A 17,650-nucleotide genomic window follows, 5' to 3' on the forward strand; every position below is an offset into this window, starting at 1 on the left:
GATAAGAAGTTTAATAAACAAAACATGGTGTCTACCCAACGCCAGATGGTTTAAGCACTTACTTTGCAGAGCGGAAGAAGATCGCGCAACCGTCGACGTACTTTCGGTCCGCCTCCGACATGGTTTTAGCGCGCGATTTAGGTGAAAAAATGCCCTCATAACCATCGTTCTTCAGCTCCGGCTTGAAGAAGTTAAAGAACTGATCAGTTTCCACCTCCTGCAGACTGATAATATCCGCCGCATAATGTCGTATTTCGTCAAGAATAGCCTGCAAGAGATTGCGTGAAAGTTTAATATGGAGTATATTCATGTTATAGTATATTGTCCACAATGCCGTTACCTTTTTCCTATACTCCCAACTCAATGCCCAGCTGGGACAGTAGCCATACATTTGTCGCGTCGCATACTTATCGCATAACACGTTGTAGCACATGACGGTGAATATACCTGGATTAAGAAACGAAACAGTTGTTATTGCAGACATGAGAAGATGCGTGTAAATCGTAACATATTGAAATGTTCTACTTACATGCACCCCGGTTGCGATTCGGTCTGGCTAGCGGGATCCAGGGACGTTGAGGTGGAGGAGCTACCGTAACTGGAATTACAAAAAGGCAACAACAAAAAAGCATATTAATCATATTGTCCCATTTGAGTTTTTTGTAGTTTTATTAAGAATTTAGCAACTAAATGTGGTGCCACGGACATTCCTTCATTCTATGTTCACAACGTCACAAACATACGTTATAAATTGTTGACAGCGGAAGTTTCACGCTTGAAGGCATGTCCTGCATCTATGAACGCTGAAAACCTATAATGATGAATACTCAAAAGCCCAACACAAATTCTAGATTTTATAGTTGTGAGCAATTTCCTGGTAAATAATTATCACAGTGCTTGAAACTGAATATTTTTCGTGAAATAAATAATTCGTTTCAGTTTGTTCTACTAATTGGATGATTATTAATCCTGTTCGTTGGTGATCGTGTGTTGATCGTTTGATTTGTGGTGTAGTGTACAAAAGCTAAATGAACGATATTGTTTGATTTCTTGCAATCTCTTTGTGTGCCATGGCGGAAAAAATGTTAAGGCGTGAAGAAAACGATCGGTAAATGAATATTTGTCCAAATTACTCATTAGTCATTCGGTGGCAGCTAAGCCAACGTGCTCCATTCCACATTAGACATTCAAACAAAACGGATCGTCGTGCTAGCAAGAAGTTATCGATATAAACGACACATATTAAACACTAGAATGGGTAGAATAGGCGGAAAATAAGTTGTTAAAATAATAGCATACAACAATAGGGGCATGGGGAGGCAATCGTAGGCTTTTGCGCTTCCCTTCACGCCTCTGTCTCATACTCACTGGCAAGGGAGCAAGAGTGGTGAAAAGAAAATAGCAGGAAATGTTACCCAACCCCTTACGACAACTGATGTTTTCCCGGTTTTAGAATTGTTCCCGGAAACTAATACAGCCCCATGCCACATTTGAGGTGGCAGACAGAAATAATCTTCCCTTGACGTAAAATCTGCGTAGGATGATGGTCCGGGAACGCTGTGTTGTCGCAAAATGCTGATGATGGGTCAAATAGCATACGGCGTAGAAGGGAACTCACGTTGGCGGAAATATCTTTTTCTATGACATTTCTTTGTCTTCTTAAACGTTGACTTGTATGGAACCGTGTTTGTCGCAATTGGTTGCTAAAACATGGCGTGTGACTGAGCGTACCCCTTGCACGGCGGCCCACGATTAGCTCTAGTAACACACTTTCTGATGTCAGGGTGATCGCCCTCGGACACATTAGAATGGCGAAGTTGTGTACGCTATGCTGAACAAAGACACATGTGTACTTAAATTGTTTTATTTGTGATTTGTTCCAAACTTTTTAAATGCTACAAATGTTCCACCGAGCAACCGGACGATTAGTACGCAGGTACCACTCGCGCAGGTTGCCATCCCTATACCACCCACAGGTACATGTCAACAACCTGTGCTCGTACTACAGACCGTGATTGTTCCCCTTGTAGCGCGCAATCGTTTACCACGTCGTAAAAAAGCTACCCATTGGTTTGGCCGCTACTACTTCGCATCGCTTAAAGTCACCTTTCTCGAAACGCAAATCCCCACATGCTCAGCTGCTGCTGTAGATATACGAGCGGAAGATAATTTATTGATATAGGCGTTGTTCAAAATAAACCATAAAACAAAAATGCTTCAGGCACACATTATGCACTTTCACAATGTGTTAAATGCGTTTGCTGCAGGCTTCGTGTGTGGTGGTAGTGGTGGTGTTAAGTGTAATCCATGGTTTTCGATCTTATCATGTTTGCTCCTCCACGCTGCTGCTGTGCACTGTGATTTTCTGCATCAAAGTGGCTTTCCAGGTAAGGGATATAAATCTTGCCATAACTAGCTAATCGAGATATACAGAATAGCTCGAAAACAATGGAACATCAGGTGTGATAAAAAAGGGATCATCTAAAGTTTTAGCTACGATAGTTGATAGGCGTGCTTCGTGTAGTTTGTCGCAGCGTGCCAATAGTAGTACATTTCATAACAATACGCATGCAAAACTAGTCCATGAAATGTATCATTGTGTCTTTAGGATAAGATGTGTAACAACCACGGAGAAAATGAAAACTAAACAAAAACTTATTGAGTTTTCATGGAATCCACCTATCGTTTTTAACAATGGTGACCACTGGAGAGTATATTTCCTTGACAGATATTGAACCCAAGAGGTCAAGCAATTAGCTTTTGATGCTTCGATGCGATGACTAGTGGCGATTGGAAGGCGGCGCGCGGCTGATGGTAGTCAGCTAACCACCACCGCGTTCCAGAACTGGGTCGCACTGCACTAATAACCCCGAGCCTAATAAATCAACCAGAAGAGATGCATCTTGATAGACGACGGAACGGAAATAGTGGCGTATAGAAATGGGTTAAGTTGTTCTGCGCTTCAAAATCTGAGCAAGAGCACAGAGAGCCAGGAAGTGCGCCGCACACTCTGTTACCGACCACAATAACCACGAGGAATTGCAACCGTGTGTTGGCGGAACCAGCCGCTTTGAAAATGTCCAATGAACAAAAAAACGGAGCAAGAACAAAAAAACAAACAACAAATTGCCAAGATTAGCTTTATTGCCAGCGGCAACACGCCAGGCGGGAGAGGAGGGAATGTCTTCCTAGCCTGGCCACGTGGAGCAGGCATTGGATAATTCCGTTACATAGCCCTTACCTCGGTGGTTTTGTACAAATAGGATGACATAGGGAAAAGGTTAGTGAATTGCTGTCCCGAGATAAGCTTCAGTCCGTGAGACTTCGGCCCCGGGGACCCGTCGACAGACAGCCACCGGAAGGTTTTAAGAGAGTGTCATTTGTCGCCTGAGATCATGTTTGTTTCCTCCCGCGTGACAAGTAGCTTGTGGTTGTTTTTCTGTTCTGTTACGAAGCACTAACATGGGTTTGTTTACGCTCTAACAGCAAATTGTGGGACAGACTCGTATCAGGGTAAACTCGGATGGCTTTCCTTTTCGAGAGGAACAACTCCTGCAAAGGATCGGGTGCAGGGGATGAACCACGTTGGGAGGGAGGAAAAAGCAAAAAAAAAAAAACCTTAGCAATATTAGACTTTAATTGGAAGGTAAAGCGTAGCGCATGCAATAAAGTGGTTCAGAGTGGGAAATACAACTAGAAACTCTGTTGCAATCGGAGTGTTTGCTGGGCGGCACACCTAAACACGCGGTAGTTGGTATTCCATCACGCTCTCGGTTCGGTAGGGACACCGCACCCACCCACAGGAAGGCTTGACGGATAACATCATTGCGCTTGCCGGTAATTAACGTGATGCTTCTGCTTAGCGAACCAATCAGATAAATAAATAAATCGGGCTTTGGAGCTGCAGGGGCTGCCGGGTGGTAGTGCTCGGGAGTACTCAAAACGAAAATTGTTCATAAAACAAACCCAGGTCTCGATACAGCCCACCCGGTACTAGTCAACAGAAACAGAAAGAAGAAACAGATAGAAAAAAGAAGCAAACCCCACAACAAGAATGTGTTGTCTAAGGGTTATGCAAAAAAAGAAGGTGTGACGATGTTGGTGCTGTTCCAGTGCCATGTTGAAATCAACCTCTTAAAGAGGAGAATGGTAAGCAATTCATGCAACCGATGGCTCAGTAGAAATAAAGTGCATCCAGCTAGTCGAGCATCCTTTCTCGTTTTTGCACACGCGTGCAATGGTTGAAAAACACGGAAGAGCCAAACCACTGCCCGGCACGATCAAATCAGGGATGGAATGAAGGGCTAGGCGTGAAATAGATACGATGGCTCGAGCAGTTAATCGGTAGCAATCCTTCGTACCTTGTAACAAGTCGGGCTCCACGCGATTTTGCAAGGTGTGACTACTACAGAGATAAACAGCATTACAATTATCATACACTGGGGTAAATTAAGGCAATTTGCTTCACACGTGGTTAGAACAACAATCAAAGAAACAAAACATTCAGAACTTAGTTCAGAGTGATAACATCAATACAATACGAAATATTTGCGTTATTTTTTTATCATCCACCAAGAGAAGAATTGTAAGGAGGATTCTGAATGAATCTTTGTGTGTATATCAAGTGAAAAGTTTTTTTTTTATTAAATTTAAAATTATAAGTAATTCCTCAAATATATAATTAATTTCGACTTCCGTGTTCATTTACTGGATTCGTCCTAATCTATTCTGTCCACATATATTTCCCATCCTTCAATCCTCCTTCCTTAGTATTAAGTGAAAATTGTAAAGCCCAGTGAGGCAAACAATTGAGAAATAATTAATAATAATAATAATAATAATGATAATAATAATAATAATAATAATAATAATAATAATAATAATAATAATAATAATAATAATAATAATACCAATAGTAATAAAAATAATTTAAACTTTTCATGAAATGACATTTGAGCATTCTATGTCCTTGCAAATTTAGCTACGTTTTCATGTACTTCGTAACCACGCACACTATCGTCGATCATAAAAAACTGTCTTTTAAATTAAAAAGATACTAGAGTGCTTTATAGCTTAATTGATGGTGGACATGAAATGAATCACTCTCGCCATCCATTCTGGTTTACACCAGTGCCGCCCATCGTTGAGTACATTCGCGTATTGCCCATTATTCGCACCTTTAAGTGCACGATTTCACACTGCAAAAATGGGTGTACGGAGGAAGAAGCAGAGGAGATCCTGCTGGGTGGCATTCCTACTCAAACAGAGCGCCGGTAATGAGTTGGCATACCTTGCTGTTTCGCATTCCCTGGAGAAGGAAGGGATCAATTCATTTTACAATTTTCGTCGAGAGTGACACCACACCACAGCGGAATAAGAATGCATCCCTCCGTCGGTGTGTTTGAAAAGGCGTGGGCCGAACACGTTCGATGCCTTTTTCTTCAAAGCAGTGCATGGGTAGAACTATAAAGTAGCTTTTTATTTGTGTAAATTATTCTCATAGCAAATATTCTACTCAATTTTACTGCCCAATCGTTTTACAGTTGTAGAGATAATATCGACGATTTTACAAGTTTAATTATTAAAGCAAGATATAAAAAATATAATTTGTGTCGTAAACTTATCAGGTGAATAAAATCTGCACATAATTTTAGACGACGTCATGCTGTAATAAGATCAACTATCAACTAATGGAAGTAACCATTTGAATTTATTTAATTGTCAGCAATAATTCAATCCTTCATTATTGTAAATACTTCAGCTTTATAGAAAACATAATGAGTCATCGTAAAGCAATGTTTAATTGCTGTATTTCAACAAAGCTTTTTAAACATACGGGACATGAATAATTCTGAGAGAGAAACAAATTGAATTGTTGAAAAAATCCTCTTACTCTTACTATTTGGTGGTGATAACATTTAGCGTTTTCTACTTAATCCCCAATTCTTCAACATTCGTTGCCTGCACGAGAGTGCACACCGAGAGTGAAATCAGCTTGGGAAAATCTCCCAAGGCAGCAGCAGGCAAAAGCAAACATCCGGATTTACTGAAAAAAGTGCACCGAAGTGAAAATTGGGCCAGCGAAAATGATCCGCAAAATCGCGTATCCGATTACTCATTTATTTATTTATGTACTTGCTTGTTGATCGCATTTTGCCATTTTCCAGCTGGCTGATTGGCTTCGGTGAAAGCCTTGCCGCAGCAAGGCGAAAGAGCTTGAGAAGAAAGACAAAGCCGTACTATAAGCTAGTTACACATTTTGATTCCAGGCCGATGATTATGAGGCGAAGGTGTCACTCGAACGAACTCTTCCTAGCGCCGCCTATACACTTACTTACTTTGGGGAACAGACAGGGCAGGTGTTAGAATTGTATGCAGAGCAAAACAATCTTCTCATGTCACCTTCTCAATCTCACCTTCAAGACAGAGGTACAGAGAAGAAGAGCAGACCGGTAAGAAAATAAGAAGTGCAGTGTCGTCGTTCAAGGCAAAATCTAAATAAAAATCTCGAAACATCTGCAAACACACTGAATGTGGCTGCGATGCTTTAAAATAAACTCAACTGACTTTCATCTTTGCCAATGCTTAGCATCAACATAAGCATAGCCACAGAAACGGCGAGTTGCTGCAGGGCATAGAAGAGGAGAGGAGTTTGATAGACGGGGCACAATAGCGTCAAAATGGCTAAAGGCCGCGAACTGAATGATATTACAGAGCAAGAAACTTTCTTTCTGTCGTACGTTCTATTATTCCTTCGCGTTAAGCTTACCCGTTGGGCAATTCAGGTGTAAACACTAACACAAGCTACAACGGAGAAGAAATCTCAACCATCCCGCAAACAGAACCAACTGTTGAGGCGAGAAACATCGGCGAAAATTATGATGTTTGCATATTCCTCTAATCTTCATCTTAATGCTCCTCTACATGTTCCTTCTTTGGTTCTCGCATTTCTTATGGCGCACAAGAGAAATCAATCTAAATCATAGAAAGCGCGGTTGGATGACGGTTTGTACCGGATGTTGTTGCCTTAGTTGCTTAATGCGCGCCTTCGGAGCGATGGCAATAATAACCAGCAGTATGCTATGATCACCTCCAGGGCCACAGGTGACCTCCACAACGAGGCACAGAGTTTTCTCAACGTAAACTACATTACTTTGGTCAAGTATGTCGCGATGCTGGCTAATCTCCTCAGCTCGAAAAGGTGCGCTGCTGTGAAAATTTCTTCAATTTATATGTCTTCAAATATTATAAGCCGTTTAAAGTGCTAAATTATCTGTGATCCATCGCTTTAAGGAAAAAAAAGGATGAAAAACACGTCACGTGAGTGAACGATAGTATTTATTTATTGATCTTCTTGGACCAATTGTATGTGGAAGATTTCATGGCAAGCCATTGAGATAGTCTCAACAATCCGTAGTCTAGTGATTGTATTGATACGTTTTTTTTATGGAGTAGGTGTGCTTTTTGCAGTTTTTAGGCCACTATACGCCACTAATTGACAGAAACTCTAATGATCAAAGGGCAACATTCCTATTTGATCTCTTGCAACGAAAGTAATCCAGATCACATAAGGGACAAGGTCAAATTTTATTAACCACAGATCAGCTCATTACCGCAAATTACATCAACGATGAATCTAAGCTTCATTTGAGTCTCCAATACCCCTATGTAACAGCAGCATTTGTATTGAGGCGATCGGACCATCATTAGTGTTGCATATTTTTTAATTCTCCTTTATACGCTGCTTTAACTAACCTTCGGTATTGAACGGATGGTACAGTGAATTGGCTAGTTATAGTGTGCTAACAAGATGATCCAAGACGAACAAGATGAGATTAATAAATCCATACATCTCTGTGGCATCACTAAAGTATCTAACGGAAATAAGCAAAATCCTTAGATGTAAGATTATTTGTTTCGCACGTTTACGATGCGTTTGATAACGTTTTGACCGCTCTGGCCACACGGAAAGCTTGCGTATATTTGCGAGCTGCATATTAACCTTATACTTCGAATTTGATTCATTGTGCCGGATATATTATTCGTTTTCTACAGTTTTTCGATGAGTGGTGGGGGATGGGTCAAGCAGTTTGCACTTTACGATGCATGCACATTTTGATGAGCAAAAAGCAAATTTGAAACTATACGCCCACGAGTGAAGCCATTATATTCGCATTCATCAATCAATCGTAATCGTGTTACTCAAACAATGCTTATACAAATACATTCTACCACAATATTTTTGCAAAAAGCTTTGTTGATTTGTTTTACTAGTTTGTTCATATGTTAATTTTATACTTCAAGTATCGTGTTGAAACTCAAGTTTGTTCTCAAATTGTTCTGGATATTCTTTCAATTCTGATGCATCTTGTATTGTATACGAGTATTTTGTAATTGTTGTATACGCCTTCCAGCAACGCTAAACATCCACAGACAATCCATTGTATTTAAGTCATCACTACTACTTTTGCTACTCCACATAAGCTGTAAATAACTAATAAGATTCAATTGCTGCATTTATTGCTGTGTTGCATTTATAGCTACACAGTCTTGGCAATTAGAGATGTTGTTTTGAAATAAAAAAAACCCCTTCATAAATGTAAAACATTAGTAGCTACCACAGTCGTGATGATCATTTGCATACATTCATTCATAGAGTGCACAGTTATCAGGAACAGATTCTGACAGTGGTTTCAAGTGCAGCCGTGTAAATCAAGAAACTATGTGAAAAATATGGCATGACTGGTTAATTGTTTGCACAATACATGTATCATACAAACAATATGTTCAGCACAAGTAAAAGACAAGATAGGTAGTTCTGGAAGGCTAGAAAAATCATTTGTTGAATTTATTGAAATTAAATAAATGCTTCACTGGTTATACATGTCAATCTGTTTAGCAATAAAAGTTTGCTGAAAAGCAAATTGAACAGCATGGAAATAAGTTATGCACAGTCATCCTGTTACGATCAACAAACACATAACACATAACACATAACACATAAGAAGATATAATTCTAGTGATTTATAACTCTATTTAGAAGTAAAATCAGCTAATCCACTATCAACACTTCATTAACACGGAGACCAAATTCAATAAGATCCCATCACCAGCAAAATACGATTAATTATATCTCATTAAAAAACACCGGGATCCATCCAGCAACCGTATGTTTGTTGTTGGTTTACACCCCGTAAATGCGATACTAAATGACTTCGCTGACACCTGAACGATAAAATCTTTTCGAGCTAAGAAATGGAAAACGATTGTTCTGCCTTTTGCTCCTAAAAGAGCAGTTTACCTGTGTTTGATTTCGTTTTTCATTGTAAAGAAAAGAGAAGGGTTTAATGCGATCTGTTCCTGCTGTGCTAGCTGAAATCTTGTAAAGCTTTTCGCTGATGATTTGGATACATAAATCTCTCTCTCTCTCTCGTCTTATTTTTATTCGAAAAAAAACGCTCAAATCGTGTTGATATTCGTATCCTCTTTAATGAGTGCAAATTTCCCATTTACAATGCTTTTTTGTGATAGAAAAGCAAACCAGAGCAGGTAATAACCTAAGTTGCATAAAACCCAAATTGCCCTCGAAACGAACCTCTAAAGTTCGACACTAGAAAGACGATCGTATAGAAAGGCTATCAAACTAGCCAGCCAAATGGTTCGTAATGTTATTCGTGCTACAAGTATCGTTAGAACTATTCTACCTTTTCATTCCAAGCTTTCCTCAGCAGCATGAATTCTCTGGAACTTGCTATAATCTGACAAGCAGCCTCCAATTTCAAGCAAGCACTTTTGACTGACTCTTGGGTCAAGATTTTATGTTAGCCGTTAAGTTGTTATGCTAGTCTCTTTTAAATTTGCCGAAACTAACCGGTAGACATTTAATTTCTCCACTTTATGTTCATTCCTTAGAACATAGCTCAATCGTAAATCCACGTTCTGACAAGAAATGAAAAAGATATTAACGTCAACAAACCGGGATCGTGTACTCTGCTCTTGCGCGCGGCAACAGGGATAGTCTATAAGATTAAAATTCTTGCAAATAAATATCACATACATTTCTCAGATAAACAAATTCACTATCATTCTCTCCGGAAATATTTCGTTATTAGTTAATCCTTCTATTAAGATAAATTGATGTTCAATCAATAACGTTTGTGTCGTAGGGATGGTGACATCTTATATACTGTATGGCAAATGTGCAGAGTCAAAGTTGTTTTCTAATCGCCCTAAACATAGCAGTTTTATCTTTATTTACCTTCATTTATCCCTTCCCTATTACCATCCATTGTCGTTTATCTCGTGCGGCGTCTTCGTCTCGTTGTTTCGGTAATTAATTTAAGACTTGTAGGATTAATTTTATGCCTCTGATGGGGTTTATTTCAATTTCCCTCCAACGGACACTGGGAACCACAATAAGTGCGTACGAGGTTACGTTTCTAAGATATTCGCGATACGTCGGGGAGCGGTTTGCTTGCTCGGTCATTGAACTGCGACCACGTCTTTATTCGTCTGCTTACAGGATTATTTCGACACAAATACACACACATGCACACGTAAGATTCTGCAAAAGAGTATGCCCAATAGATCCTGTTTGACGTGTATGTAGGAATGAGCTCGCAAAACACTCACAAATGTTACGAAGCGGAGACCATAAATAGGACAATAAAAGCAATGCGGCGTTGAACAATTTGAAACATCTTTAAGAGTTTTTCAAATATGGAAGACCGTCGCTCTGCTGACAGGGACCGTCAACGAACTCATGATTCCATTTTTAGGTAAATATTTTCTCTTCTTTATTCGGTAATAGCATAGGAATAGTGTTACCTTGTGCATGATTCCGTAAAGCACAATGCAGATTTTTATTTTGCGATATTACCTGCTTTTTTGAAAATAGCGGAAAGAAAGACATTCACTGTGCGCTGGGCAATGTTCTCACCTACAACTACTATTTCCAAGCTATAGTTTTTATGAGACTAAAAACACTCAAATCACAATAACCCTAGAAGAAAGACTCAATTAATAATAACTATCATCATTTGTAGCAATTGCAAAGAATAAAAAACAAGTGTTTTCCAACAGGATCATCAATACCGTTACATACATGCAAAAACAAAAAGAAGTTTCATTGAATCAAAACATGACTCTAGATTAAATTGAACCTGTCTGAACGATGAATGATGGAATGGCAAAGCACTTTTTGTTTCTTTTTTGACGACTCGTAAAGAACGGACGCGTTATGAATAATAAACTGCACAACCCAAGTGCAATATACACGGCCTTCCATCCATTTTTAAAGAAGAATTTCTGCATAATATTAAAATATTGCTTAATAAATTCTTCACTTGATCAAAAAGCGTCTCAATAACCCACGATACAAGCAAATGTGTACTAAAAGCGTATATGTAAATAGAACTGTTAAGGATAAATATAACAAACAAAACAGAAAGAAAAAGAAAACGAATATATCAACAACTCCGCGGAATAAATTGTAAAATCGTTCCTACATATTGCACCGCACATCATTGGATGGATTGATTGATGGCAGTAAAACTTCAGCGCGAGTTTTCTAGGTCTCGTTTGCGAGGTGAATAATGACGTGCAGCGTGCAATTGATGATTCAACTAATCGTCGACGTCGGCTCATCTCGGCGACCATCGTTGCGTTTTACTTGGAGCAGTCTACATTAACAGCAGGACTTGCGCACCTCACGACAGAGTTAAGTATCGAGCGAGAATGATGAACTCGCGCCCATCCTTTTCGGGGCTTGAGGCATGATTACAGGCGATCACAGTAATTGAGAGTCAATTACGCCTGATGATGCTTACCCTTGATGTTGAAGTTTTCTGAGTGAATTAAACACTTTACGCATGCGAGGTGGTCGTTGATCGTGATTTTTGCGAAAAAGAACGAAATCAAAAATATTCGGCATAATTTGCTGATCTTGTTTTTTTTAAATTAATTCAGACTATTGTTTTCCAACAAATTTTATTAAAACCATCGTATCATTAGCAGGAATCATGTACTTTTACTCAAACAAGGTATCGTTTGCCTTGATTTTTGTAGATTATTTTTATAATTGTAAATTGCACCAGCCTTGCCCTGCGATGGCTGACAAGCGACGTTAACCCTCCGACTGTAGAATTTGTGTTCGTTATGTTCGTTCATGTTGTTTCAACAATGTATGTCCATGCAGTAGTGTTCTATGGATTACATTCTTTTTTTTAAATACAATAATAATTTATGTCATATTGATAAGATACAGTAATCACATAAAGCAATCACACTAATGATTCATTTTTACAGGTGTGTTTTCTACGATACATGTTTTACTTATTTGTACGGATTTAATTCACCTATATTTTTATTGCACTTTACTACACCGTCATCGCACCACCCTTACCCACAAACATTGTTATCCGCGATTCATTTTTATTGTCTATTGTTTTGGTATGGATGCAAAATGCACGAGTAGGTTTACATATTCCACAAAAAATATATCGCCGATCCCGTAAACAATTGATGTGGAACGAAACAGCCAGCGGAGGTGTTCGAATACGAAGCCGATTTAATTTATGAGCAAGGCGTGCCCGTTACCATCACCGTAGAAATGGGCGCAAACATTACGCACACTTCCACTCCCACACACACATTCACGCATACAATTTCATCTTTCTCTTCATTGGGGAGTAGTAGGAGAGAAAGTGACGACGAAGAAGGGATCGGGTGCTATAGAATCACATTTATCACAAACGTTTTCGTCCGTTGACGTTCATCGCCTATCGCACCGATGACATCTTTCGTCTATAAAAGTGCAGCCGACTCGATGTGTTATTCATCATCATCATTTGCTATCGTGCAGAACCATCTCTTGAGTGACATTCATAGGAGAAGGTTTACCTTCGGAAAAAAATACCACAGCGAAATGCTAGAAATGTTCGGCCTCAGCACAATTTTTCGATCGAAAAAATTCGATAGATCTGGCTGTCATTTTGGTGTCATTTGACACTCATTTCGCCGCCAAGGTGTTCATTTTACTGGTCTTTTTGAAAACTGGTATACCATGACACTCACGAGCAAAATTAACTATGCTACAAAAATTCGATCGTTCCGCTTTGTATGGGGCAAAATCCGCGACGCATTGAGCTGCGGAAATTATCGAATATCAAAAAATGCCATAAATCAAGGTTGATGTTTTTGAAAAACGTTATGTAAAAGCAAGTTGGTAAATGTTTTGGTTCTTTTTCAATATTTTGGGTGATAAAAAATTATTTATTAATTATTTTAAAAAATGTTTACCTGGGGGGCCAACTTCATGAAGGGGTATAAAAGAAATAGTTATACTGTCAGTTTTACGTGAGCGCCTATCGAATTTTTTCGATCGAAAAATTGTGCTGAGGACGGTTATTTGAAACCGATCAATGGCAACGCAACAACGTATTTTCTTACTGCCTGCTATTCCATGCCTAGATCAATACTGCCCGATAACGATGGAAGCAGCAAGAAAAAGCGTTAAACATTGTTGCACCCATGTTTGGTTGCAATTTTATTAGCATCGACTTGTACATTCTGATCATTCTTCATTCGTGAATCCGCCAACATACATTGGTATAACAACCAGGACAAGAAGTATTGCTGATATTACAACAATATTGCGGCTGTTGTGTAGCGTCTTTTCAGATCAGATAAGCACAACAACAATTTAATTATTCTGGCTGTTGTTCAATGAAACAAAACCCCTTGTAAAAAGAAGAAGTAAAAAAACAACAGATACAATTAAAAGTGTAACGATACTTCACCCAATGCATTTTTAAGTGCAGCTAATAAATCCTAAAGTAGCTAGCAATAAGACAGTGAACTATATTTTATGACTTTTTCCTAGTTTCACAAACTGATTGCTAGATAATCCGTCTGATTACCTAGGAAAGTGCCATAGAATTACCTAGGATTGAAAGGATAGTGTCAAATAATCGTAAAAATAATCATGTTACTAATCATCTTAGTGATAAAGAAGTTGGGGATGTTGTTCTCCTTTGTAGTTTATGGTATCTAAAAATCGATTGACACACCGCAGTGGCACGCGTAAAACATTACACAGCGTATCAATTCTTCTTCTTCTTCTTTTTGGCTCAACAACCGATGTCGGTCAAGGCCTGCCTGTACCCACTTGTGGGCTTGGCTTTCAGTGACTAATTGATTCCCCCCCATAGCAGAATAGTCAGTCCTACGTATGGCGGCGCGGTCTATTTGGGGATTGAACCCATGACGGGCATGTTGTTAAGTCGTACGAGTTGACGACTGTACTACAATATTCACTTCAAAATTAATTTCATAATATTTATATTTACTCGCGTATACATGCAATGAAATGGTCATGCTATATCGAATGGAAAACTATGCATGCACTTGATCACATTACATCGTTGACATTTATCATCGGAGTCGGTAGAAATGAAACAACCGTGGAATGAATACGCGGTACCGTTTCCAGCAGCACTAGCTAGCATTACACGCAGGACGATTCAAGGACAAACAACTTTCACGCACGTTCTTTTATCGCTCGCTCGTGCCGTATTGTATCCGACGAGGTTGGTGTTGGTCAGTAAGAACATGTGGTAGCTAAGGTATTGCACTTGGCATGGATGAGGCGGAGAGATCTGTTGCATGGTTGCACTTAAGGCTGCAATAAGTACCGTTAGGAATGTGTAATTATGTGACGCTGCGTGCCGAGAAAATGCTTTTGGCGTGAATCGATCAAATGAAGGTTAACAGGAAGGGACAAAGGTGGTGCCAGGAAAGACGCTAGGGGTGAAAGGATAAAAGCAATTAAAAAAGTGCGTTCGTTATTACCGTCTCTGTAAAGGGTATCATATGCATAAAAGGAATGCTTTTTATCGTTTTATTGGTAATGCGCACTCCCTTAAAAGCAGGTATAAGTTATAAAACAAAACAGAGTCAATGTTTCAGTTAGGCGTTGAGAGTGTTATATTATAAACATTACGTACAACAGATTCGTCGAAATCTATAGATGAACTAACTTTGTTGTTGTGTGATCTTGATGATAACAAAAAAAACGCAAGTCACTGGTGTAACGTTCACTCAATGGATCTTTAACAACACTGTAGCTTAGGTACAACATGTATAAAAGAAAAAAATGGAACGCACATCAGTTTGGAACATTTCAATGTCACATCGAGAACAATTGAATCTTTAACGTCTCCGAAGCGGGCCTTCATACAAGGCGGTAATAATAAACACATAAGAAAACAATAATCAGTGAGCAGTAACCGAAAAGGAACTACAAAAATTGTGCTTTTTTACAAGAAGCAAGCAAAAACAACAACAAAAACATGCGTACAACAAACATACCACTTCCTTCACACCGCATTCTCAAGAAGCTTAATATAAAGGGCCCAAACAGGCTGTCACAAGCCGAAATGAAGTTGTGCTCACGCGTGTACAATCGTTCTTTTCTGTGATGCGAAAGAAATAATAGGATTGAGTGCTTTTGAGCCGATTTGGTCGTATGTAAAAACCCTTTTGCCGCACAAGCGGCGTCCAAAACGTTTGCATGAATAGTATGATGTTCCGACACATCCCACATCTTCTATGGACAGCTAAAATAACTCGCAAGTATCAGAGGAAGCATGATCGTAGAATGATATTTTTTATTTATTTTTGTTTTTTTTTTGCGCATATTAAAATTGGTACAACGCAGTCGATATTGGATCGATTGCAGCAATTTGTGTTTGCAGGACAAAAAAAAACAAACAAACTTGCAAACACCATAATATCCTCGCCTCTTACGGCCCATCATTCTTCTTACTGTCGCATTATTTTTTGACTCATCAGTCAGTGTCAGTTTTGGAGCTTTGAAGCATCATTCAACTCTTATTGTGTCCTGACGTGGGGTTTGTCGATAAGTGAATGATGCGTTGTGCTTTTGGGAAAAATGGATTTTGGACAATTTGTTATATTGTGCAACGCAGAAGATAGTACATTTATTTGAATATAGGTTTACCGTTTTGAACGCTTTTCAAGTTTGATTATATTTCTTATCATCGAGTTACGATCAAATAGGCGTATTTCCAAATACTACAAATAACGATTTTTTACCATGAGACAAATTTCCTAGTTATATTGCGTTTTATTTAAAAATGTAACATGATATATTGGAGTAAAGCATTCTCCAAACGTAAGTTCTATTCTTTTTGTCTATCCAAAAAGACACGATCGAACATGAGTCTTGTTTAGGGTGCCCGATATGATTAATGACTGAACACAAGATGCTACCCTAGTGATTAGACAAAATTTAAACGGTACTAAATTCTTTCGCAACTTCATTTTGCACACCTTGCCGCCGGAAAGTGGGACAAACACATTTTTCATCCGATCGGCAGTCAAACAGATCGAAAGTCTCGTGACTACGTTCCTTGGAGGGGGATGCGTGCCCAAGCGACACCAAGCGCTTGTAATAGCTTCGATTAGTCAGTGATTAGCAGGGACGGTTCCGAAAAAAATTTAAAGATTCGAATAATGAATTGGAAAAATATTCCCATAAATCTATTCCCAACATGGCCAAAATGTGTGCGATTGCGATTTGTCTATGTTAAGGCCCCGATCATGTCCCACTATTAAGGAAGGGAATGGAGTCACCCGACAGTCAACACAGCATCTGGCTTTGCTGCAAATTAACACATTCTTTTGCGCGTGACCTGCCTCCAGAAAGAAGCTGAACAAGGTTATCTATGTGGACAGGACGGAACATGAATGAGCGGTAGGTGCTAACCCAAGGGGCTGAATATCGGCTGAAATGTATGTTTCGGAGCGTGAAACGTGAAACAATAAATCATTACAATTTGCCCCTGCTGAGCGATACTCCCAAATACGCAACCTGTCTCGGATGGTAAACGAAAGTCCGTTGGGTTCGATCCACTGATCGCGTATCGACCAAGTTAGACAAAGAATAAAAGAGCAATATATTAGAATCAGCAAGAGATAGAGAGAGAGACAAAAAGACAGAGATGAAATCGAGGAACTACAGAAACAAACACAAAACCGAAACCATATCAAATGATCTTTGTAAGCGCATTTGACAGCGATAAATGGTTTCGTGTTTTTGAAACCTTCGTACGAACTTGAATGGAGCAAGTATGATAATCAAAGGATAATGATGGATATTTTTAAGATTTTAGGGATACAAGAGGAATCGATTTTTGGGAAAAGGGTTTATAAAGGACTAGCGACCCAATTTTTTTGGAATGGATTTAAGTCCCATTCTTACATGATCGGTTGTATAACGTGTTTTTATTGCATTTTAATTACTTCGAAGAATATGGTAATCCAATTCTTTCTAATAATCATCGTTAAATGAGATAAATCAAGCCAATCGGAACATTAAAAAAAAATCAATTAAATTATTTATCAAAGGCAACAACAAAGTTAGATGCAATTCAGAATAATTGTTATAACAGGTAACCAGATACCAACACTGAGAAGCATGTATCTTGCAGTTGCGCACAGATTTGTCCAAAGAAAAAATCCTAGAGAGGGAAAGTGCTTTTTATATTGATTGTTATTGTACTAAGACATACAGTAACCTTCTTTTGTGACATGAAAATGGATAGCATTGTTATTGGTTCACCACTGT

General features: G+C 39.0%; 1 protein-coding gene across 5 annotated transcripts in view; it reads right to left on the reverse strand.

Annotated features, from left to right (window-relative positions):
* LOC120949680 (CCR4-NOT transcription complex subunit 6-like) overlaps positions 1 to 17,650 on the reverse strand; it is a 93,473-nt gene that overhangs the window by 4,893 nt on the left and 70,930 nt on the right. For all 5 annotated transcript variants that reach the window (XM_040367113.2, XM_040367115.2, XM_040367110.2 and 2 more), the window contains exons 5-7: positions 530 to 598; positions 341 to 447; positions 63 to 268 (exon numbers count right to left, since the gene is read on the reverse strand). In XM_040367113.2, coding sequence (XP_040223047.1) covers positions 63 to 268; positions 341 to 447; positions 530 to 598 — 382 coding nt within the window. The remainder of the gene's footprint in view (positions 1 to 62; positions 269 to 340; positions 448 to 529; positions 599 to 17,650) is intronic.

This window comes from Anopheles coluzzii, chromosome 2 (assembly GCF_943734685.1).
Source record: "Anopheles coluzzii chromosome 2, AcolN3, whole genome shotgun sequence".
Classification (NCBI taxonomy): domain Eukaryota; kingdom Metazoa; phylum Arthropoda; class Insecta; order Diptera; family Culicidae; genus Anopheles; species Anopheles coluzzii.